The sequence below is a fragment of the Piliocolobus tephrosceles genome, chromosome 8, assembly GCF_002776525.5.
Source record: "Piliocolobus tephrosceles isolate RC106 chromosome 8, ASM277652v3, whole genome shotgun sequence".
Taxonomy (NCBI): Eukaryota; Metazoa; Chordata; class Mammalia; order Primates; family Cercopithecidae; genus Piliocolobus; species Piliocolobus tephrosceles.
The window spans coordinates 124,507,101-124,533,610 of NC_045441.1; the positions used below are offsets into that span (position 1 = coordinate 124,507,101).

General features: G+C 35.1%; 1 protein-coding gene across 6 annotated transcripts in view; it reads right to left on the reverse strand.

Annotated features, from left to right (window-relative positions):
- Nucleotides 1-26,510, reverse strand: part of CNOT4 (CCR4-NOT transcription complex subunit 4) — a 148,807-nt gene that overhangs the window by 19,836 nt on the left and 102,461 nt on the right. For 4 of the 6 annotated variants that reach the window (XM_023190041.2, XM_023190044.2, XM_023190042.2 and 1 more), the window contains exons 8-10: nt 16,880-16,937; nt 14,390-14,639; nt 12,658-13,155 (exon numbers count right to left, since the gene is read on the reverse strand). In XM_023190041.2, coding sequence (XP_023045809.2) covers nt 12,658-13,155; nt 14,390-14,639; nt 16,880-16,937 — 806 coding nt within the window. Of the gene's footprint in view, nt 1-1,483; nt 7,687-12,657; nt 13,156-14,389; nt 14,640-16,879; nt 16,938-26,510 lie in introns of those variants that run through there. The other 2 variants (XM_023190046.2, XM_023190045.2) reach the window with 1 other exon arrangement.

Genomic DNA, 26,510 nt, shown 5'->3' on the forward strand with positions numbered 1-26,510 from the left:
GCCTGGGTGACAGAGCAAGACTCCCTCTCAAAAAAAAAAAAAAAACAAAACAAAAAAAAAACAAAACACACACACACACATATTCAACTGCACATGCATACAGAGAGCTAGGCTTATGGTTTACCTTTGCTAAACAAACGCTTTCTTACATAATGCTAATTAAATGTCATGAAGACAGTAAGACTGTTACTAGCATTTCAAAGCTATTTAGAGTTGCTTCAAACATTTTTACCACTCAGAAAAGCAAATCTCCTAAGTGTCTCTTGCCTTGAGCTCCTTGCATTGCCCCCCACCACCTTTTTAAAAGGGTGTATAAAAGTTGCTTGATTCACAAGCTTAAGGTGCAGTAGTACTGCTGTGCAGAAATACGGAGTATTTTAAGGTTTAATATTTGCCTTTTAGCCTACTGGGTAAAACAGAGTCTAGAAGCAGCTATTACCACACAGCCCCAACAAGGAACAGACTAAAATTCTTTCAGCAGAGTAGGTTACTTATTCTGCTCTTTTACCATTGAGATAATTAAAGAATGGTACTGGGTCACTGCATCATACACTTTAAAATAATTAATTGAATGTTATGTGAATTTCACCCACTATAAAAAAGAAAGAAAGGTAATGGGTGCATTAAAGGTTTTATAAATTATATAAGAGGAAAAAGCATTTTGGGATGTTGCTTTGTAACAGCACAATAGTGGGTCTAAGCACCCAACAGGAGCTGGAATAACAAAATTGTTATAAGCACAGTATGTTCCAGGGTCAGCTTGGAGCTTCCAGGAACCTTTAGAATAAAGGTAAAGTGGGCTAAGACAGTGAAGTCAATAGCTGCCTTAGGAAGTGTGGTCAAGAGGAACCTGGAGAAAAGGAACGGTTCTCAAGGTCAACAACTTCAACCTGTTTTATGGAACATCTGGGTACTTCAGTCCATTTCTCAAGTGGCTTAGGTTACTTAGGCTTGTTCTCAGTTCTAGGTACCTAAACTCGATTTCTCAATAACTCAAACCCAGAGAAGACTCTCTAAAAGACCAAAAAACAGAGTACAATCTTCTTAATGCTTCTTGAATTATCAAGAGTGATTCTTTGGAAATAGCCCCTGACTAAGAAGTGGAAGGCTAGTATGACCAGCAATGTTAGGTGGCTCGATTACAACTCACAGAAGCAAATCACAGGGTGGTAAGGAGGTCCAAGGAGCAGTGGCTTCTCAATCCATCAGCAAGGTTTCACAAACAGTATTCTTGAGCAATGATTTGTACTTTGAAGCATTATCCTTTTTAAATGTCACAGTTGGTATTGCAGCTGACATATATGGAGTGAGTTTTAAAATACTTTATTAGAAAACTAAGGTTGCTTCCAAACTGGGAATATTTGCTATTAACAGACTAGGAGAAAAAAAACAAAAACAAAAAAAACACAGTTGACCCCAGGTATCTGGGCTGGGGTTTTCACATCTGTGGATTCAACCAACCTCGAATAGATAATATCCTTTTAAAAACTGTGTAATTTATTAAGCATGCAGATTTTTTTGTCATTAGTCTCTTAAACAATATAGTATCACAACTATTTACATAGCACTTACATTGTAATAGGTATTAGAAGTAATCTAGAGATTATTTAAAATATACAGCCTCCCATATATGTGCAGGTCATATGCAAATACTACACTATCTTATATTGAGGACTTAAGAATCCGAGAATTTTGCTATCTGTGGAACCAATCCCCTACAGATACCTAGGGATAACAGTATACAGTATCTTCACCCTGCTCTACTACCTCTTCAGCAGTTTTTTCCTAGAGGTCACCTCCTAAGTACACAAAACATAAGAAACAAGGGTAAATTAGCCCAATATTTTGTAGATTTTATTTATTCATATAGTACATTCTCTTTGGGGGAAATTATCAAAATATTTTTATAACCTGTTACAATAAAATTATTAATTTATATCTACTGTTCACCAATACCTTACTTTTAATTCTTATTTGATATATAAATAAAGCAGAATGACCTACCTAAACCAACTATGTAAGAAGAGATACTTTCCCTTCATAGGTGGAAGCCCATTTTTAAAAAAGCTTTCCAGTTTGCCTGTGAGTTTGGGAGAAGCTGTATTACCTGTAATAAGGGCTCCACAACTACCAAACTCATCATACACCATACCTAAACCCTCTGTCTAAATCTTTCACATCATAAGTAACATTTCTACCAATCCTTCACACTCACTGGGGCTTGATTACTTACACCTGTCTCATCTCATCCCTGGCTTTTCCTGGTCCTCCCCAGCACTCTGCTTCCATGTCCTCCTACCATGCTTTGAGGAAGGCAGTTTTCCTTTCATCATTTTCAACTCACTGGAAACCTGACCCAGGATTCCCCAGGTGCCCAACTGCGGATGAATGGAATTGCTTCCAGGCTTTCTACAACTCTCTCTCACATAGTTTGACTTCCTACACTCATGAAAAGACTGGAGGAGAGAGTATAAAGGGTTACAAAAGACAAGCTTCTTTCCAACCTCCAGCCCTCTCCTTTCTCTGGTTCTCAATCATCCATTTAGCACTGAGTGGTTATCACAGTGACCACAGTCTCCCAGTTATCATTCCCTTAGCAACACTAACATGTTCTTTGTCATTGTCAAAATCTAAAATCATTCAACTCCCTTCCACATCACTCACACCATTTCTTCACAGGAAACTGCCTTAATAGACTCTTCTTGGCACAAGATCATGCATTTCATTGTGGTCTTCTTGAATGTCTCTATGTCTTTGTCTTTTTCCCCTTTTAACCAAACTCTCAATATTCGCTTTTTCCACTCATGCTTTGTGCTAAACCAGAGGAACATACAAAACCATATATATTTGAACTTGAGAGATCTTTAAGCTGACTCTTATCTTGCTTTATATAAAAATATACAGCAACTATTTACAATGCATTTCTGGGCTTATTCTCACAGAAGACTTTTTTCTTTTTTTACATCTCCTTCTTTAACAAGCTTCCAATTCCACTTTCACCCCCGTTTTCAAACAATAATGCCTTTTAGTAATTACTCATATGAGCCCTTTCCTCAATTCTCATCTTTCTCTTTCTCCAGGTTCTTCTTATTCTTACAAGTCACAGAGGAAGATACAGCCCACTTCTCTTTTTTCTTTTTCTTTTTTTTTTGAGACGGAGTCTCGCTCTGTCGCCCAGGCTGGAGTGCAGTGGCATGATCTCTGCTCACTGCAAGCTCCGCCTCCTGGGTTCACGCTGTTCTCCTGCCTCAGCCTCCTGAGTAGCTGGGACTACAGACGCCCGCCACCATGCCCGGCTAATTTTTTTTGTATTTTTAGTAGAAATGGGGTTTCACCGTGTTAGCCAGGACGGTCTCGATCTCCTGACCTCATGATCCGCCTGCCTCGGCCTCCCAAAGTGCTGGGATTACAGGCGTGAGCCACCGTGCCTGGCTGCCCACCTCTCTTAAGCTAACCCACATGCTCCTCTCAGGAGCTTATCTCTTCCCACCAAAGACATCTGTTATCCTACTGAATGAGCTATCTTCTCTTCGGCCCTGCCAATCTCTTCCTCTCAGTTGGCTCTGTATGGTCTGCCTTTAAATATTTAGGTTCTTCTTCTCCCTTATATTAAAGCAATGCCTTCTAAGATCTACCATCCACCTAGTTAGCATCTTATTTTTCTCTTCAACTTTGTTGTCAAATGTCTTAACACTAAGTAGTCACTGATTGCTGCATACATATTCTTGGCATTTCCTCAATCATCCTAAAACGATGGGCTTCCATTCTGTACCTTTCTCTGAAAGTTACAGTTTTAAAGATCATCAGAGATCTAACCATATCTGAAGGCCTTTTCTCAGCTCTTATGCTTTCCAATTTCTAATTCATAGTTCTTCTCCATTCCAACTACTACTGTGCTAGTCTAGGCCAACTTATTTGCACTGGCCAGCAATGGCATAACTAGTCCTAATTGCAATCAAATCTATTACCCAACTACTCTTCTTAAAATGCTATGATCAAGCTACATTTTTGCCAAGAACTTATAGTTCTCTATCACCGACCACATTCGCATCAAGACTAAACTCTTCTTCTGGTTTTCAAGGCTTTAAGCATACTTATCCAAGCTTACCTGTACCTGAATACCTCAACTGATCTCCTTACTGCCCTATCCCAACCCCTACAGGCCACTGTAAGATTTCAAAGCAACAGCAATTTGTTCCTCTCTCTTGTCTTTCTGAGGCAATGCCTCTGTGGGAGCACCTATGGACCTGTGTCACAGCAGACCAGAGCTCTGGCAGTCTTGACAGTGCCTGGAACACCGTACAAATAGGAGCCATGTCAGTGGAAATGTGTAGAGGTGCATTAAAGTTGTTTTCTTTAAAGGAACACCTACACAGAAGGCTCTACTTAATTCCCAGGATGCTAAGAGAAAGAGACATGAGCTCACACACACGTGGAATAATGAACGTATGTCTTTCCTAGCAAGGTTTTTTTCACCTCCCTCCAAATTATCATAAATTTTAAAATCTGAAATATAAGTATTCAATACCCTTTGTTGCCACTATCAGAGCAGTTACTGAGAGATGATAAATAATTAAATGAGTCTGGACTGCTATGGTGGTTTCTGTGATTAAAATATTATCAAGACCTGATAGAAATAATGTGAAATATAATTGTCACTAGAATTATCCTTGATGATAGGGTCCGTATTTTATTCAACCTTATATCTCTCAAGATCTAGTTCAAGTCAATATACAGAATAGGTACTCAAATATTTAATTAATGCTTTGTCAAAATAAGCGGAGAGTACACAAAAGTGGCATGTGGAAAACGAAAACTCAATAATAGGATGAAAAGGAAAGCATTATTAGTCAGAAAAACTATTTTCTAATGGAATCTTAGAGAAAATAAAGAGGCACTTATAATTCATCATACAACGAAAATCATTCAGTACAGGACTCTAATCCCTAAAGTGGCACTAAAAACATTTCAAGGCAGCTGTTCTTTTTTATTTTTTTGATAGGAGAAGCGTGTCACCAAATCCTTCACAAATCTAATAACTATGGATCTTCTCCCCAGAAAAAAATGGACATACGTACATGCACACAAACCCACAATTTTGTATGTACTCTCAAAAGTCTGTGCTCCAGGTTAAAAATTCCTATGTTAAGGGAAAAGCTAGTCACTTTATAAAGGTTAAGGGTATAAAAGTGTATTAAGTTTGCCTTGCACATGATGCATCATGCAGGAATTTAACAACAACAAAACCTGAAGCTTTTAAAGAATTTGTCATTCTTCTGTCATTGTGGTTTCCATTTGCTTGCTATGTGAAGTGCTGGCTTCTTTTATGTGTTGTACAATTTCTTCTGTCCTTTAGTGTAAAATTAATTATGACTATGATTTTAAGAGTTCAGTTTTTAGAAAAAACCATATTTAAATAAAATATTAGGTAAGCAAAAAGGTGAAGTTTACAAGGAAGGTCTAGGGATTACAAAGTGAGTCAAAAGATCATGTTTAACCATTCTATGCAAAAATTTAGAAGTCAAAGCCTAATTGCCCAAAAAGCATTTTCCTGATTTATGGTGTGCATGTAAGTGGGAGTGGGGAGGAGAAGCAGGCAGGGAGATCATTTTGGGATTTTATTTAGGGCTCTGGCAAATCTGGGCAAACTACCTGATGATTTTTCCACACTGGCTATGAATGAGAAAGGAAAGAAGCCTCATTTAACAGGTGTATCTCTCAACACCAAGCAGCAAATGGAACTAACCACTTGCTATCGCTTTGTAAGAAGATCCAGGCAATGAAAGGCTAACACTGAAGGCTGGAGAAAGCTTTGAGCTAGTAAGCATCATTATAAGGAGCCAGAGTTTGTTATAATAACAAGGCCCAGGAGCCTCAGCCCCACAGGAGACATAAATGAAGTCCTGGCCTCTTACAGTAAAAAATGAAAACCATAATTAAATTAAGCTATAGTAAAAGGCTGATGTTTAATAAGTCTACAGTGTTTTATTGGTATTTTCCAAATTGGCAATGTTCTTGTAATCATTTCTAGATAGAAATTAGCGATTGATATTTACGCTGAATTTTACAAAAATAACTTAAATGGCTAGACAATTCGCTGCTTCTACAGCCTCAGGTAACCAAATCTAAGGATATCTAAGAATAGATTTTTGTTTACCTCACTGTACCTTGGGATAAAGTCATTTAATTTGTCACATTATATCTAGTAGAAAGTAATCCAATTTTATACAGAGGTAACCTTGAAAACTCCAACATGACATTAAGTACCATCTCCTAATAACATGTTCTATTATTATTTTCAATCTCCAGGCTTCTTTTTTTGTATTCACATTATCCCCTTTCATACTTTTTTTTTTTAAACAAATTAAAGCATACCTTTTATCACAACGGTTAAAATATCAAGAGGAGGTGTGACTTTCCCTTTCTTCCCAGATGCTTCATTTAGGCAGAATATGGCCATGTTTTCTGAATCAGCTTTTGTCCATTGTTCCGAACTAAGTACAGTTTCTTTTCTTTTATTATCAGTTTTAAAACTATTTCAAGAAATGTGTTTTCAGAAATATCACTTCACATTATGTCCTAATAAAGTACTCCACTATTCTCTTGATTAAAATTATCTGTTACAATTTAGGTGGCCTAATTTTAGAGGACATCCAATCTCTTCTCTTCTGCCTTAGTCTCATTCTGGTCAGGTACTTATAGTATTATCTTATTATCACATTTTAATTATTAAACAATGAAATTTCCAAAACAATAACCCACAGAATTACTGTTTGTTCAGTAACAATGTTACACTACTATGGTTGCTTTTCACATACAATGTTTACTTGGTATTCAAGTTTCAGATAAGTCAACTATAAACTGAAGTTCTGTTTTTGAGGCATTTCCTGGTATACTAGACAGTGCATTAGAAAAGAGATTATATTGCATTTAGGCTATAATTATCTTTTAACCATCTACGCATAATTAACAACCATTCAAAAAGAAAGTGCAAAAGTGCAAAAGAGAGAGAACAAAACAGTTTCTACACATGTAATGCATATTATAGGATATAAATCTAGACAACTAAAAACAATCGCCAACAATATCCTTCTGAGCATTAAATGACACCACCGATTTTGTTTTATATGTATTCTTTCTTCTCAAGTATTCAAAGAATGCAACAGACATTATCTTGTTAATTTTCAAATTTTTCAGGAGATTAGGATATTATTTTTTCACAAACCAGAAAACAAGGTACTACCATTACCTTTGTATAATTTTTCAATAATAGAGCCAAAATAAGAACAATTCTAGCTAATCTCACCTGGGATCTTAGTACTACAAGTTTTGTTTTTATGAGTTAGAAATAGTATCACTCATGAGAAACAATGCCAAAATTATTACACTAATAAATTATGTTAAAGGCCTAATGAAGAAATACTTCAGCAACTATGAGGTAACACGCTAGCTGTAGGCATCAGGAACGTTTATATTGGCTCTTTTGGGTGTATACATTAAATGCAAAATCATAAAGGAATCATGCAAAAATCCAGTTGCCCATGCAAGCACCCCAGAGTCTAATCCTCTCCTCTCAGTTCTGTTGTCAGGCCACAGTAGTGTGGAGACTTGTAGGCTGCTGTCCTTGTTGTAATGAATGGGAAGAGGCTGACAGTGGCATGGTCGAAACCTTCACCTCTTCTTCCCCTGTGGAAAAGTCAGTCATGGTCTAGTTATGGGTGACTAGATTTGTTAACAGTCCCTTTAAAAATGATTTCAATATTTGGAATGCTGATACATATATAAAATACATGCTTAATGTTTGGAATCCAGGTGTGAAACAAGACATGAATTTTAAAATATAAACTTATCAAGTACCTGGAAAGTATATATTCTAAATATATCCTGAGTAATATTGTGCCAGAGATAAGAACAAATATAATAGATTTAGTATAAATATACTACCAAAAAAAAAAAAAGACCAGGAAAGCCATTCTTTTCCAAGCCAATTGGACCTCTTATAGATACTCCTAATAAATGGTAAATATTAATAGTATTTTGTGAAAAAATTAAACCTTGCTTTAGGAAGTGAAAACTGATTTTTAAAAGAGAAAAATTATAAATTCATGTTTTAAAAGCATAAATTATGTACTAGAAAAAAATGAAATAATACCTATAAATATTAACTTAGTAAATTAACATACAGCATCTGAAAATTCAAGTTTACCTTTGAAGTAACTGAAAGATAGTAAAATGCATCCAATTGACTGAAATAGTACAAGGATCCAATTGACTGAAAATGAGATGACTACTTCTAGGTCAGAGAATTATAGATGAATGAGATCAGTTCTCCTGATTATAACTGATAATTATTTGACTACAAGTGACTTGTTTCACACATGACTCAAAATTCAATCAAGTCACTGTTAAAACAGTTCATAAACAAAGAAAATTTAAAGAAAAATGCCCTCTCAAAGTTTAAATTAACAAAAACATGAAAAAAAAAAATCAAATCCTAAACAGTTATCAAGTATTTTTTGAGGTATATCTTGAAACAACAATGCTTACTAACTTATGTTTTCCAAATAATTTTTAACATCATGGAATAAAAACAACTTGGCAGAGTTTTTTTTTTTTTTTTAAACAAATCTGCAAAATTACATTTGGAAAGATAACTGACAAAGCAGAAAAAGAGTCTGTCAATCCATATAACAGGTGATTTTGTAGTTTTTTAGTAAATTGGCAAAGATTCTTATAAACCCCAAGTACATAACAATGAGGTTGTGTAAAGCAAATTTTAGACTAGAGTTCTTAGTGAGAAAATGATATTAATAAGGACTAAGAAAGAGACTGATTTCCATCAAGTCGATAAACTTTATTTTGTAACAATAGGCCATACACCCCTGAGCTGGGCCAATTTGTCTCATGAGTTGATACTGTTGATAAAAAGGGACTTGCAAGTGTGTGAGAGCAAAAATCAATTACCACGGGAAGAAAGCCAAGTTAAAGCACATGCCAGTGATCTTCATTTATAAAGGAGGGCAGCATTGTAGTGCAAAAACATTTCCATTGTTGAATTTGAGATCTAAGTTCTTATCCTAATTCCACTAGTAATTGAGTATGTGACCATTAACAAATTATTTAAGCTTTCTGAAACACAGCTTTGCTATTCCTAAAATGAAGGAACTGGACAAAATAAAGTCACTTTTTAGGACAAGGTAAATAACTTTTTAGAAAGAAAGCACATGGTTCCAATAATAAAGAAAAGATCTGAATGAATTCACCATACCTGCCCATGAATCAAAATTTCCCCCAAGAATATTTATTTCAAAAATCTTTCTAAACTTAGTAAACCAAATGCTGCTAAAAAAGGTTTCACCTAATTAAGGAAATAACTACTAATTTTAAACACAAAAAAAGTTTTCCATTAGACCAAAAAAAGGGGAAGCTGCATTTCTGTCAAACCTCTGGCAACTGTTTTTCCCATGATAGGTTTCAGATATATCAATCTTTAATAATTCACTGAACAAACCAAAAATAAAAATTTAAGTACAAATATATAATAAGTAGACATTGTATTTGTATGACATGTAGGTGACTGCCATCTCTGATTTGCTCGTATAGGTCAGAGACCATATTTTGCTCTACATATTTAGAGAATAAATATACATGCCTTTCCAGAGTGTAGAATTAGTTTAAAATATTGTCTAAGTATATCTTAAAGTAGCAGGTCCCACTGAAACAAGTATGTACTCTCTCCATTACTGAAGCATTTAGTGACAGCTGCCCTGTGTAAGGTATCATGATAACTGCTAGAAGATAAAAAGTTGAATCTGTTTCAATAGTTCAACTCAGGTGCAAGTGAGTTACAACTGGTGCAAGTGAGTTACCTAGGTATTAAATTGCTTCAAATTAGACATAGTTAAGATGTATATAGTTTTCTAGGTTTTCACTTTCTGTTATTTATAACAGTTACTGAAAATCCTAAATCTTCTGGCTACAATTACATAGCTATTCTGCTCTGAGGCTTAGCACATTCAGTTTCCTGAGGCATCTACCAAATATTTATAATCCATGAGAGGATTCTGGTGAGTGAGACTCTTGATAAAAAACTTTAAAATGTCGGTATATTAAAACTAAAATTTCTCTAGTCATCAGAGCCTTAAAAATAACCTTATAATAAGCTTAACCATAAGTCACCATTTAAATACCAAGAAAGTCTGCATAGCCTGAAATGAAAATCCAAAATAAACTCTCCCACCCCCTACCAAATAGAACAATGATTCAGAACCTAAAGTTGGTAACTACATTTTTAGCATCTCTGAAAAAAAAAAAGTTTTTAATGCTCTATGGTTGAGTATATGGTAAAAATTTTAAAAATCAAAACAAAATCCACAAAGATAGGACCATAATTTAATGCCACATTTTTCCCATAAAGCATCTACTTTAGATGAAGATTTTAAATGACCAACACAAGGACAACTAAACTTACTAATCAGTGATTTCTCATTACCAGTGTGGCATTCCGAGAATATTGGTTTGAAATATAAGGGTTAAAACTACTCTTCGGTGCTAAGGAATAATATGATGACTATGAAATTGGGAGAAAATCAAAGATCATCATGTAATAAGTCAAATAAAAGCACAAAAAGAAGACAGCTAATAACTAGAATCCCATAAAGGCATCCTACTTCCTATCATTCCAAGTCCATGCCATTTTGCCTCATTGTGAAGAGTTTCTCGTCTTCTCATCCATTATATCTATACAGTTTAAGAAGCACCTAGTGTTATAGGAGGTAGCTGTATTACTTCTCAGTGTAATGGCATATTAATTCCTGCCTCTATGCCTTTACTCAGGAGGTTTCCATCAACATAAAAGGCCTTTTCTCTTCCCCTGCTCCTAACCCAAATCTAAGATACGATAGTAGGGATCAATTCCTACTTATTCAGTGAAGCCTCCCGAAGAATTACAGGGTACATTGATGTCTCTCAGATTCCAGTATCATACATATAGTTACCACTTTCATACATTATTTTAGTCTCTTCAACTATAAGTATGTGGAAATTTTATCCATATCTTAAACATCTTTAATATTTCTCACATGGCCTAATTCATTGATGGGCAAATATGAACCCTCATATTCACTGTAATTGGTCTAATTTTTAAATGTTTTGATGATTTGGGGGAACTTAACTTTAACTTTTAATGAATGTCATAATTGATTATGAGAAACACTACTAGTAATTAAAATGCCACATTTCTAAATGATTAAAGCAAAATGAAAGAAAATTACATTCTAGTATGCTATCTTGAATGGAAGGAAGTAAAAGGAGTATTTGGAACTGAACACATTGTTTCACAAGTATCCTGTAGAAGAAGAGGACTGAAAAATGTCACTCTGGGTTACCTACTACCATTAATTAAATGAACAAATAAGAGTCCCATCACTGTGCAAGTCACTACATTAGGTGCTACCAGGCTTATGTAAATTAACTTCACTGTATCAATGGTTAATTTCACTATGTCAACAGCCACAGACTATACTCTCTTAACCTAGCTACTTGTCTAGAACATGAAATATTGTCAGTCCCAAAGGGAATAGGGATAAAGAACTTTGATAGACCTCTGTAAATTCATCTATCAGCTTTGCTAAAAACAAGAGAGTAAACGCCTTGCTGCTGATGAAAGCATCCTATTACGATAATACTGTGCCATGCCATACCTGACAAGGGATAACAATAAATTGTATGAATTATGTGAAGAAATATTCTAACGGAGTGAGAAACTATTGTACTCTACTTGAGAGAATCATGATTCTATTTCACTTGAGAGAATCAGGACAGGAACAAACTTTTTTTTAATATTGTCTCTAAAACCAAAGTTAAATGAGAACACTATTAACAAGAATGACTCCCTTGGATAAAGAAGATACTTCATCTAAAAAATGTTATATAGAATCTTAAAACCCAAAAGTTCTGAAACCTTCAAGGGTAGCAGTACAAAACCAGAAGTATTTTGGCATCAAACTTACATTACCTTATATATACTTCATATTTTTCCCTAGAAATAAAAACATGGCAGATCAAATGGGAAAGTATCTTTCCTTGAACAATTTCTCTTTCACAAAAGGTGTATGTCTGAGACATATGACATGCTTGTAAAACATTAATAATCAGAGTTCTCAAGTACTTTATTTATAGCTCAGTTTTGATGTGTGTGTATGTGTGTATCAGTCAAAACAAGTAACTGCCAAAAGTGGATAGAGAGTGGCTTTATCCCTCATGCTCTCATTAATTATCATTAAAAAAAAGTTTTTAACCATTTTACTTTAGAATATAAAATCTTAATTTTCACCATGGTGTTGGACTTTATAGTACCATAACTTCAGAGACCATTTTCTTCTTTTTCATTTAAATACCATATGAAAGTTTGGTAACTATCCTATTAAGTAAAATGCTTCCAAACAATAAGTATAATACTCCACCATCCTTATAAAGCTCAATATTACAAGGCATCCATCTAATGAAAAATATACTTTAGATTATGATAAAGACTAATCTTTCATAGAAATTTACAAGATATTAATACTCTGTTATTCAACAGTTCCTTCCCTATCCACCCAACAACCTGAAAATATGAGTTATTCAAAAATTCTCAAAGGCTTTAAACGAACCTACCTGCTACAGGGATCCCTCCCAGACCTGTGTTGTGCTGTGGCGGGAGATTCAAGTCCAAGAAATTACTATTTGAGGTGGGGTTTGCTGTGTGGTTCAAGTGCATGATGCTATTGCGTGGAAAGGCCATCCAAGGATAGCGGGTTGCCTGGCCTGGAAAACTGAATGAATTATAAACCGCTCGGTGCTGCTGAAATTGAGGGAACCTCTGGGGCAAGACTGAAAAGGTACTATTGAGAGAATTGGCATTTGTAGCTGCAGCAGGATGCAGGAATCCAGAGCCTGGACCTTTGGCGGTTGTAGTGTGTGAAGAGGAGTTCTGAAGAGATGTGGGTGAAAGGGAAGGTTGGTCTTGAACGGACAGTTCCTTCTCAATCAGGTCTGCTAAGGCTTTTCGAGTGACATCAAAGGGATCAAAACCCAAGTCATCCTCTGGTTGTTTAGAAGAACCAAAGCCAAAAGCTGCTTGCCAGTCTGTAGAGGATGATACTGGGATTGTTTCTGTTGGGAAGAAAAATAGTGATGAATATCAGATACACAGCTCACTTTCGTACTTAATAAGTACCCACACTACTGAAAGTTAAACATGTCATATTACAAATTAAGTATGTGCAAAATCTATGTGACTTCTTAGCACATTAAGATCATAGAATTACAAAAGGCCTTATATACTTCTAGCAGTTACTTAACTTTTAAGCTACTAGCTTCAAAAACTGAATGATATAGACTGATTTTGCTAATCAAAGGAAAAAATGTACTTGACACTCCAATTATACTCTCAACCATTCATAATCAAAACCAACCTAAGTCACTTTCATGAAATAAAATAATAAATATAATTTAACAGATTTTAATTAGTAAAGTTTATTTTTTAAACGTATTTATCAAAGTACAAATAATTTTGAATATATGCTTTCTATACTAAGAAAAAATACAATTTAATTAAAAATTATTTATATTAATCCTTATAGTTTTTTGGAATTTTCTGCTCTGTAGGTGCTGCTGTCAATATTACTTTTATGCCACCTTTCATAGTAATAAGAGAATTTAGAATGGATAAAAATAGAAATGGTTCAAATATACCATTTAGTAGTAACATAACTGTTACTACTAAATAACTTACATCTTTGTCATCTGGGGGGGGAAATCTTAAACACAAATCTAATTAAATAAAAATACCTATCTAATTAAAAATCTAAGTCCTTGCCAGGTGCAGTGCTTCATGCCTGTAATCCCAGCACTTTGGAAGGCTTGGGTGGGAGGATCACTTGAGGCCAGGAGTTCAAGACCAGCCTGGGCAATATAGCAAGACCCTGTCTCTACAAAAAATTAAAAAATTAACCAGGAGGCTGAAGTGGGAGGATCACTTGAACCCAGGGTGTGAGGCCACGGTGAGCTAAGATCACGCTACTACACTCCAGCTTGGGTGAGAGAGCAAGACCCCCACCTCCAAAAAGTAAAAATAAAAATAAAAATTCCCAAAGGAATAAGCTTTTTACTATTGGTAAAATAATATAACCCTTTACTTCTGGAGAAATCTTTTAATAGAGTAATTTCTAGGTCACACAACTATGTATCTAACCACCTAATTCCATGTAGTTTAAATATTTACATTTTTATTAAAAGAGAACAGAGAGGCAAAAGATAAAAATATATCCACTAATGAGTTTCATGTTAGTCTGTCAACAATATGTTAAGAGCATAATTACTAATACTTGGTACTACTGTTATATACCTGATGTGAAGAGGCTCTGTGGTTCTGGTGCTGTAGGCCAGTCACTGGATGTCTGTGGGGAGCTGGGGAAAGGAGGAAGCCCACTTGGGATAGGGTTGGGATGGCGAAAATTGTCTGAGAATAACGACTGTGACTCTGTTACTGCCCCTTCAAAAGGGGACCGTGCACTGTGATTGGATGAACTGATGGGGATGACTGGATTGGATTTTGACAAACCAGGTGGTGGTGAAGGCGTATCACTGTTAGATATCTGAATAAAAAAGGAAAACAAATAATAACTACATGTTTATACATTTTAGTAAGCCACAATTAAAAAGTTTGCAACTAAATGTATTAGAATAGTGCTTTGCAAACTGTGGTACTTGAAGATGTTTTAATGAAAGCATGAAGTTTCAGAAAAATCAATTAAATCATTAACTTACATATATACTCTTTAAAAAAATTAGTCTGCCTGAAAAGATTAAACTAGTCTCTTTTTTTTTATTTTGAGATGGAGTCTCGCTCTGTTGCCCAGGCTGGAGTGCAGTGGTGCACTCTTGGCTCACTGTAACCTCAGCCTCCCGGGTTCAAGCAATTCTCCTGCCTCAGCCTCCCAAGTAGCTGGGACTACAGGCGCGTGCCACCACGCCCGGCTAATTTTTTGTAATGTTAGTAGAGACGGGGTTTCACTGCGTTATCCAGGATGGTCTCGATCTCCTGACCTCATGATCCACCCGCCTCGGCCTCCCAAAGTGCTGGGATTACAGGCATGAGCCACCGGGCCCGGCCGTCTCCTCTCTTTATACAACCTTACTTCTCTCACTACCAAGAAAATAATACTTCTCATTCGGGATTTTACTATAGTATTTTGCTCAAGAGTGAAAACTTTCCAGAAACCAAACACAAATTATTAGAAATACATGGATCGGTGATAAGAGAGTGACTGACTGTAATGACTAGATCATTTAACATGCTAGGTGATTCTCAATACTTTAGTTTTCAAGAAAATTAAAGAAAAATCTAAGTTGTTTCCAAACACATCATTAAAAATAATTTTACATAATAAATCTTTCTATGATTCTTAGGTATTTAATTCAGAAGAAATTGAAAGACTTGAGTGATACTGATATAATACTCCTCCTTCCATCTACCTATTTATATGAACAAAGTATCTCAACACATCTTAGAAAAATAAAAAACACGACCAGACTGCTGCTGCAACTTGGCTCTTTTACCAATAGGTAACATTCATCTAGAGATACACAAAAACCAATTTTAAAATGGCCCTATTCTTCATTAAGAGATGAATTTTCAATATAATTTTACTATTTATTATTTGTTTCATGGTTTTTAAAATTAAAATCTACATTTATGTATAGTGTCATCTCAACAGTACTAATAAAATTCAAAGACAAAAACTGGCATTTGAAGTCTGTGACTGCAAAAAAATCTTTATTTCAATTCAAAAATGTATATGCCTATTTTTAAGAGAAGTATATGCTTTTCAAGCAAAAACTATACTGCATTAAGATAAAACTCTATAATAACAGAGAAAAATTAGTTCACAGAGAAAAAAATGTAAAACGTCTGATTGTTAAAGGAGAGTATGTGTATTTTTTTAAATGGATGACAGGATAATAAAACATGATTATGATCAAAACATTAAACTTCTCAGATACCAGTATTTCTAATATGCTGGAAATTACACCCTTTGCAACTACTTTTAAGCTGTAAAAAAATTTAATGTGCAACTAAAATATACAAGGGGATATACATATTTCCACATTCTTTTACAAAATGTGTCAGGAAAACATTTGGAAAAGCATTATATTTTAGATCTCTAAGTTTTTCACAAATACTGTGGAGGACTGGCTATTCTTTATGGAAGGGACTAAATTACATTTATTTTACCAATGTAAGAAAATGTATAGAAACTCAAGAAGTGAAAAACTAGCAAAAAAAAGGTCCCTGAGCAATAAGACAAGATGACATAAAGCATGCTCTAATGGTCAGCACTCCACTCAGTTTCACAGTAGATTCAACTTTGAACAGCTTATCTGGCTTATCATTTCAAAGCTGAAAGTCATTTGGGGGAAATAAGAAGGGAAACTGTTAGGAACAAATACACTTGACTGAAACAGAAAATTAAAGTAGACAGCAAGGGGCAAGGGGACTATGTAGTGTAGGAATACAATTCTTAAAAGCAAGAACTCAGAAGGCATGCTAGTCTGGGACCATTTGGCACAGGGTCAAGAAGACCAATAACATTAGTAGACTCTAAAGATAATAATATCTGGTCATAATGATAATTCTGAGTCATTAAAAAAGTGTTAAACTGTGCTCTCTATATTCTGGGGGAAAGAGGCTAATTATAATATGATTAATAAAGATGAGCATCAAAAGTGTTTTTAAATTGTGTCAGTAAAGTATTTTTAGAAAATTCGCCTGCATAGAATACCTTGCTTTCAGAGTATGACAAATAAATCAAGTGATACTGTACTCAGATCTTACCTGCTGGGAATTATCACCATTCCCTATACTGAGAGAATCTGAAGGTTTGTCAATGGGGCTGTAAAAAGAAAACAAATAGAATAAAATCAGAATAAAGTCCTTCTCCTACAATAAAAACAAACTCCTCAAAAGCCAAAAAAACAAAAAACAAAACAAAAAAAAACAAACCAGACACTTTACCATCTTAACAAATGTCTACTGAGGTACTGGGAAGTAAAACATTGATTAAATGTTGAGGACACAAAGAAGTAGAGGTTGAGCATCCCAAATCCGAAAATCCAAAATCTGAACTGCTTCAAAATTTGAAGCTTATTGCACGCTGATGTGACACTCAAAGAAAATTGGTCACTACAGCATTTCAGATTTCAGATTCTCAGATTTGGAGTGTCCACCCAATAAGTATAATGCAAGTATCCCAAAATTCAAAAGAAAAAAAATCTGAAATCCAAAACACTTCTGTTCCCAAGAATTTTGAACTAGGGATACTCAACCTGTATAAAATCTCTACCCTTAAGGAACTTACATTCTAATTAGAGTCTCCAACAACAATGGGTACAACAATAGCTTATAGGGGAAAAAAGGCACTGCTTACAATTAATAGATCAAAAGTCTAATCTACCATTTATTTTTGTGCATGTGATAAACATATTCCCCATTTCAGCTTTTGAAATAATACTGACATTTTTCTAGGTGTTTGACAGAGGGCATAAAAGTTATTTAAATATTCTCTAGAGGTTTTTAAGAGCAATGTTTTATTTTAATATTTCTATACACTAATCATAACCCTAGAGAAGGCATGTCAAATGAGACAAAAGAAACATTTTTGGGCAAACTACTGATTCAAACAAAAACATTAACATTTTATTTTCATACACAGAAAATGTAGCACCATGGTAAAGTAAGAGAATCACTGACTTCAAATCTATTTTATCTTGTCTGACTTAAAGACAAAATAAAATCTCTATAACTTTGTGCTGCAACAGTGTACTGATATCATTCCTGTAACTAACTTTGAGTCAGCACATGAACAAAAATAGTCATGTGTTGCTTAATGATGGGATACATTTTGAGACATGCATTGACAGGTGATTTTGTCATTGTGGAAACATTAAAGTGTGCACCCACATAAACCTAGATGGCATGGTCTATTATACACCGAGGCTATATAGTGCCTAGTGCTCCTACACTGCCAACTTGTACAGCATGTTACTGTTTTGAACACTGTAGGCAATGTAACATAAGGGTAAGTATTTGTGTATCTAAATAGAAAAGGTACAGTGAAAAAGTTATTTATAATTATATAGAACCACCATTGTATATGTGGTCCATCCACTGTTGACCAAAACAAAACATTGTTATGCAGTACATGACTATCGTTACTCAAATGTGTTGTTCTGCTACTGTGTTATAGGAAAAAAATTAAGATTCCAAATTTCTTAAAATTATTTTATCCCCTGAAAATATATACGGAGTCCCCTTTCAAATAGATAACTTACTGGTACCATATTTAATTGCTCTAAAAAAAAATCTAACAAGGGCTAGTACCCAATCTGAGTCCCAGGTGCATCTTCTGCAGACAATGCCAGATGTTCTTGATCATAAGCAAACAGATTTGAAATTTGCTTGAAGAGCATTTTTACTTACTATTCATAAAATAGCAATAAATCAATGAATAAATGTCGGTAATGCAAACAGTTTAAAGATATAGCCCTGAGCCCACTAAATTTAGAAGTATTGGGGGAAAGAAGATAAGTGCACAAAGAAGGTTAAGTACAAACATCAGCTATCAAATGAACTGTTTAAACAAACAAACAAACAAACAAAAATGCCACAAATCTTTAGAAGAAAGCAAAGCTACTACAAGTGGGGCAACTAGGGAAAGTTTCCTAGGGGAGTTCAAATTTAAGTAGGTCCTTAAAAAGATTTACCCAGCAGGAGAAGAACGGGGGAAAGGGGAAAGAACAGCATTAAAGGCAGGAATACCTCCTGTGTCAAGGGTCAAAATGTCGGAGACAGTGTTGGGAGAGCTAAATATTTAATCTAGCTGACAAATGGGATAGCTGGAATAATAATGGAAGGTAAGGACAGAAAGGTAAACACAGGTTAGGCTCCAGAGGCCACAGAAATGACCTAAATAAGCAGTGTTTTAGAAAGATTAATTCGGTGGCGGAACATAATAGCGATAATCTGAGATAAACTTGCACTATACTTATACTATGGTAATAAGGGCTTCAAGTTGAGAGAAAGAGGTAATAATAGAAACAAAAGGCTAAAAGAAAGATATTACAAAGGACAATTTCTAGTGTCTGGATCTTGCTTCATCTTCCCAGCCACCATCCAATTTAGTGCTTCCATAAGAGCACTAAATAATAATTTTCAATATAAATGAGGTCAGTCTTGCTAACGGCCAGGACAACATATGAAAATATTACATAAAAAATAAATCTTAAGGATTTTTCTGGATTACGACTAATTAGAGTAACTTATATCACCTTGTCCACCATCCCAACTGCAATTTCCTAAGCACTGATTCGTAATACTTTATGCTCTATCTGGGAAAGTTTTATGAAAGATGTTTTAAAATTTGTAGATTGTGTTATCTATCTGATAATAGCTGCTGAAAAATCAGGATTATGGCAAGAAACCAGTAAAGGTATGTTCTACTTAGTTTTACTATATTCTTCTCAATTTATTTTAACAATAACAAATTAAGGGAATAATAAATGAAAAGCTTAAAGAATAAAGATATAACTAGAAATTATTTTATTTTCTATGTGGGCTCTAACAAGTCAATTATAGTTACTCCTGGTATTATATTAATAATTGGAACTATCAGTGGAAAAGAATAAAAGAAAGATAGAAGAATCCCTGAAAATACATGGGTAACCCCAATAGAAAGAAAAACTATATCTACAAATTTCAAAAAATGTGAACTCCTTGTTTCTCTAATGGTTGGAGAGAAAATAGTTATCTCGAGACTACGACCAACAGGTCAGAGTCCTCACAACTCCACTGGCATCAGATGTAGAACTTCCTTCATCATTAAGCACTGAGTCTCCTTAAGCTGTGGTCATATGAATAAATTTATTTTACTTTCAGCATCCACTTACCCATTATCATGCCAAGAGGGTAACTGCTAAGAAAATAAAAACTTTAATAAATACCAGATTTACTTATGAAGAGAGTATTCCATGAAATGGACTATTCCCTGCTCAAAAATTGCCAGGTCCCAATGTTATCAGATGTAAGAATTTGGATGCACTAAGATAAATTGCACAGGCTTTTTAAATTTAAAAACAAACAAAAAACCTACAGATTTTCTTAATCAACCTCTTTCTACTGCACTAAACAAAATTACTTGCCATTTTGAAGCTAACGTTTTGCTGTTCATTCCATTTTCAATGGGAGACATTTTTTTAAAAAAACATTTGTACAGCACAAAGCAGTGGGGCAGAAGTTGCCTAGTGAGGGAAAAAGCTAGAAAGGTGTTTGAAAAATTGAAGATACCAATTCTATCCTCAAGGATAGAAGCAAAGAAAAGCAGATAATATAAACTGAACTAAAGAATGAGAGAGGCAAAAACAGAGGTTGACAACCATCTCTGAAAAGGCTAGGAGTTGAGAAGACTGACTACACCTGTACTTCACTCATACACTGAAACTGTCATGATCTGAGAAAGAGAAATCAAGTCCATGCAGTTCATTGAAAAGTACAGGATTCAAGTGGGACTAATAAGTACTAAAAGGTAATCCAGTCTCATAACACGATCAAGATATTCCCAGAAGCCAATGTTGTATGTATAAATCCCTGTATATAAAAATTCAAAAACATGTATTTTCATACAAACGATATCACTAATTTTTTTTTTAAGTTTCAGTCCTAAATTGTTTTAAAAATCCATAGTAAGACTCCATCGTTTTTTTTTTTTTTTTGAGACAGAGTCTCGCTCTGTTGCCCAGGCTGGAGTGCAGTAGCACTACCTTGGCTCACTGCAACCTCCACATCCCAGATGCAAGTGATTCTTGCACCTCAGCCTCCCAAATAGCTGAGATTACAGGTGTATGCTGCCATGCCTGGCTAATTTTTGTATTTTTAGTAGAGGCGGGGTTTCACCATGTTGACCAGGATGGTCTCAACCTCCTGGCCTCAAGTGATCTGCCAGGCTTGGCCTCCCAAAGTGCTGGGATTCAGGTGTGAGCCACAGCACCTGGCTGAGATTACATATTTCTCAGGAGCAAATATTTGTAAATTAACCCATAAGTGCAACAGAGCTTTTTAAAATACGTATATGCACAAAATATATACATATTTATTCATTTAAAGTAAAAAGTATATATCCGGACTCCATCATGGGAATTCTATTCAATTAGTCTAAATTGAGGCATCTGATATTTGATGATCATTGCAACAAAGGAAGAGAAGAGGAACACAATGAAAAAGCATCAAGACTCCTGAAAGTCTCTCAAATTATTAGATTTCACAAGTAGAAGGAAATCATTAAAATCAAATTTAAATACTTTGTTTTACAGATAAAGAAATCAAATTCAAAACTGTCTGCAAACAGGTAGTCACTGACACAGCTGGGTCTCAGTTTGGATTTGTAAATGTTCAGCCAAGTTTTGATTTCTTCTAACTCGCTCCAAAGGCAATGCCTGAATTTTACTTTCTTTTACTACTTCCTTAATAGTGATGATTGCTTTAAAACATTTGCAACATAAACCAATTACATAGTAGAAGAATCAAAGAAAAAACATTTTCAAGGAGGAGGGTGGACTAAAAAAAAGAAGGTTTAGTTCTTCTGCTTACCAAATTCAAAAGCAAAACAGTCAAAGTGACTTACTGATTTTTACTTACATTTTAAACAAAAGATAAAATTTACTTACACTTTAAACATAAAATTTACATAAGGATAAAAGTCAATATAACAGACATTTCCAAATTTCACTGTCATGTTACTGTATACACAAATACATATTCATGTTGCTTCTAAATTAAATACTCCCACAGATAATCATTTCAAAGAATCTATCTTAATTTTACCGTTTACCACAGTCCCTAAATAATTCTGAGATATATTTAAACACTTGCTAACACAAAGGATATATTTAAGTTATCAACAGGTAAAACTTGCCTTTACAGAATATACTTTGACACAGGCTTCAAATACACATTAACATTTAAAGTATTACTTTGCTACTAAAACATGGCCACATCTAAGTGGTATAATTAGCTATTAACAGAATAAGAAGCTGGGTGCAGCACCAAGTGCCTATAGTCCCAGTTACTCAGGAGGCTGAGGCAGGAGGATCACTTGAGCTCAGGAATTAGAAGCCAGCCTGGGCAACACAGCAAGATCCTGTCTCTTTAGAATAAATAAAATAATAAAATAAAAGGGCACGAAAAATACGCCTCATTAAACCTAGAATGATTGTAGTTGTGTAAATATGATTTTAATTAGAATTTTCTCATAATCCCATGATCTACTTAACACGAATGAAAATAAATGTTTTGGTAACTATTAAGTACAAAGAACTTGTTTTTAATAGTAAGGTCAAAATATGGACATCTACTATCCTAAACATATCACAAAATGTGGTAACCTTTCAAAAACAGCAAGTCTCCACTTATTCATAAATTCTGTATTTCAGTAATACACTTAATCTTTTTAAAAGATTTACATTTAAGTTAAACCTAAACAAACTTCTTATTTGCTTTACTTTTATTCTAGTAAATAAGGACACATAGAACCCTATCTTTAACTGCCCTTTAACCCCACACTCATTCCACTCCACCCTCTGGAACAAATGCTTTAGACAAGTGGTTCTAACTTCTTTTTTGACCATATTCTAGTTAGGTGGGGCAAGATATCCCAGTTCATTTACTAGTTTTTCACTGTATATGCACATGTGCACTAACTCCGTATATAGCCAAATACAACATAGGAAGAAAACTTTTTAAGAGAAATAAGGAAGATTCTGAGATATAAACTCAGAAAAATCTAGTAATCCACTGATTTTAATGTAAATATAAAATCTTAGCAAACTTTAATTCACCTACTTAATTTACTAGTCCATTTCTCATGGCACCTGACCATATTTTGAGAATCACTGCTTTATTCCACTCCTGAATTCACCTCTAATCTATCTAGAGGTATTAGCAGACCAGTGCCCTCTACACCAATATTTAATTGATAACTATTTTTAGGTCAGTCCTCTCTCTCAAAAAATGTGCACAGGTACAAAATTTTACATAAAATTTCAGTGTTTTACAAATATCCTGAGGCCTATTCATAATCTAACAATCTCTGCTTGAGACTTTTTTCTACAAATCTATGAACTATGCCTTTTCTAAATCTCAAGAGTTTTACCAAATAATGTCAGGGTATGAGAACAGAATTCATGCAGTGACCACTCTCATTCTGCTGAATTAATAAGGTACTCTGACTATACCTTCAGTCTATCAGAGATTATACTTGATTTTCAGTAAGGATATAGCTGTAATTTTATTTTAAAAGATGTACACTCCTTCTCAAATGTAATAACAATTGATAAATTCCTACAGAAGCTTCACTTTCACCATTTCTCTAGCTAATCCATTACTGCCACCAATCTGTGGCTCAGAGAAGTTTTGCTAAAAATAACATCGATTCCTTGGAATTTACAATCCATCCACTACATCTGTCTTCAGGTAATAAGCCTCAAGCACCAGAGATTTTCAAAATCAAACTACATAGTTATGGCATAGTTTCATTTAAGCGAATTTGATTTATGTTTTAAAAACTTTTTCCTAAGAGTTGCTCTTAAGAATTTTACCTCTTCTAGACTGAAGAGTGGGAGAATGAGGGATGAGCTTGGACTTTAAAGTCACAGAGACTTTGATCAGAATCTTGTCTACTGCTTATTTGTGTGGGATACTGGTAAACTGTTTAAACTCTTTGAGACTTAGTTTTTTTACCTGTAGTAAGAAAACAATATATATACCACACAGGCCTACTGAGGATATTAAATGAACACAGAAGACTCAAAACCTTTATTCCACCCTCGTTCCACCTAAGTTTAAAGCTGAACATCTCCATTTCCTCAATGATGGCTTGTTTCAGCCACAATAGCAAGTCATAACCATTTACACTGACTGATCTGCATACCCCACAATTCTTGTAACTAGGCCTGCTTACTGTCTTGGGCACAGCAGCCTACCTAGTTACTATTCCTTTCACAGCTGGTACTTAAATAGCATCTCAATCTAAATGAAGATATTTCAAAGCGCCAAACTTAAAAATAATAAAATAGCCAGTCTTTAAGCATCATTACTGCAAGGCTTCATCACTTCCCACTCTCATTACTAGTATTCATCATTTCAAAGCAACTTATTCATAGCACATACATAGTTCAAAACTCATTATGACTGATACACTCTCGAATTCAAAATAATGAAGGGGAGCAGATGACAAATTCCTTTTTTAGAATTTTCTGCTCACTAGGTGAAACAGGAGCAAAATATATTATAGAAAAATTCACTTACTAACATATGTGTGTATACAGGGACCATGTCAGGGTTCAGTGAGGATTAATAGCTATGGTACTCTTAAGATTTGTACTCTGGCTTAATTGAAAATAAGAGAAAATCACATTTTTAGGCTTAGTGTCTCAATCTATAAGGTTCCAGGCTTTGCTTTCTTGCAATTCTTTCTGTAAAACTGCTACCCTCTATCTAGGAATGCCAAGAAATGTGAAAATGAAACCCTTCTTTGAGTTTTTTTCCTAGCAAGTTTAAGTTTTAACTTACCTTGAAGAAGAAGAAACCTATCTCTTGGGTAGGACCTTGGAAGGAAAGAGTTACATTGCTCATCACTCTAATTTGGCAAGTCTTTCCTGGGAGAAGAAATCTTATCTAAAAATTCATCCCGACTACCTACTGCCTCTGTATGCCTAGCCTGGGTGATAGCAGTGTGGAAGTGGAGATCAAAGCAGACGTTTCGCTATGACTGACAGCCAGACAAAGGCTTACTCTCTGTAACTTGGGCCATTAATTGTCACTTAATAAATTTGGGTAACTGCATTAAAACAGAAAACACCCCCCACCTCACCCCTCAAAAAAAAAAAAAAGTTTCTATATCATGTACTTATGCAAAGCATGTACATCTATGTCAAAATTTGCTCTGGCCAGGCACAGTGGCTCATACCTGTAATCCCAGCACTTTGGGAGGCCAAGGCGAGCGAATCGCTCGAGCCCAGGAGTTTGAGACCAGCCTGGGCAACATGGTGAAACGCCATCTCTACAAAAAAGCGAAAAATTAACTGAGTGTGGTGGTGTGTACCTGTAGTCCCAGCTATTCAGAAGGCTGAGGTGGGATAATCATTTGAGCCTGGGAGGTCAAGGCTGCAGTGAGCTATGATCACATCACTGTGCTCCAGCCTAGGTGATAGCAAAACTCTCAAAAAATTTTGTTTATTCTGACCCCAGCTGAGGTTCTGCAGCACTGGCTTTGGGCAAAATTAGTAAATGAGTTTACTTGTTTTATATTTCCTCTTTTCCTCCTGTTTCCCCCTTTATAACTTGTGGCTTCTAGACATTCTCCTGCTACCAACACAGTTATGGATGTGCTCTATAGACTACCTGACTATACTTTATAATAAAAGGCAAAGTCAATAAAATATTAGCAGATCTATTAATAACTGATTACGAAAATAAGTAAATAATGTAGTTTGAATGTATGTCCCCACCAAATCTCGTGTTGAATTATAATCCCCAATGTTGGAGGTGAGGCCTGGTGGGAGGCATTTCAATCACAGGGGTGGACCTCTCATGAATGGCTGGGGCCATCCCCTTGGTGATGATTAAGCTCTTGCTCTGAGTTCACAGGAGATCTGGTCATTTAAAAGTGTGTGGTACCTTCCCCCACAACCCCCTCTCCCTCTTGCTTTCGCTGTATATGATGTGCCTGCCTCCTGCTTTGCCCAGAAGCCAAGTGATGTCAGCACCATGCCTGTACAGCCTGCAGAACTGTGAGCCAATTGAATCTCTCTTCTTTATAAATTATCCAGTCTCAAGTATTTCTTTATAGCAATGCAAGAACAGGCTAAACACAGTAAAAGCTAACTACTTGTTATAAATGCCAAAGATACTTTTGGTAAATTGCAATATTCATTTCTAATCTAAAGGAAAAAAGTCTCAATAAATTAGGAATAACAAGGTATTTCATATTGTGATTAAAAATACCTATCTCAAGTAAATGATCAAAATCATCCTTAAAGAGTAAATAAAACACTAGAGACATCCCCATAAAAGTAAAGTATGAGGCAAGAACACCTGCTAGTGCTACCAGTCTAACACTGTTTTTGCATTGTTTAGCCTAAGGATTTTTCAAATAGAAAGAGGTGGTAGGAGATCCAATACAATAAAACAGGAAAAAGAAAATCTTTCCTGAAAGGCACAAGAGAGATATGCTATGCTAATGGTTGGGAGAAGTCAATGTTTTTTTTTTTTTGTTTTTGTTTTTTTTTTTTTTTTGTAGAGACAGGCTTTGTTGTCCAGGCTGCTGTTGAACTCCTGGCCTGAAGTGATCCTCCTGTCTCAGCCTCACAAAGTTCTGGGATTACAAGCATGTGCCAACAGACCCAGTCTCAGTGTC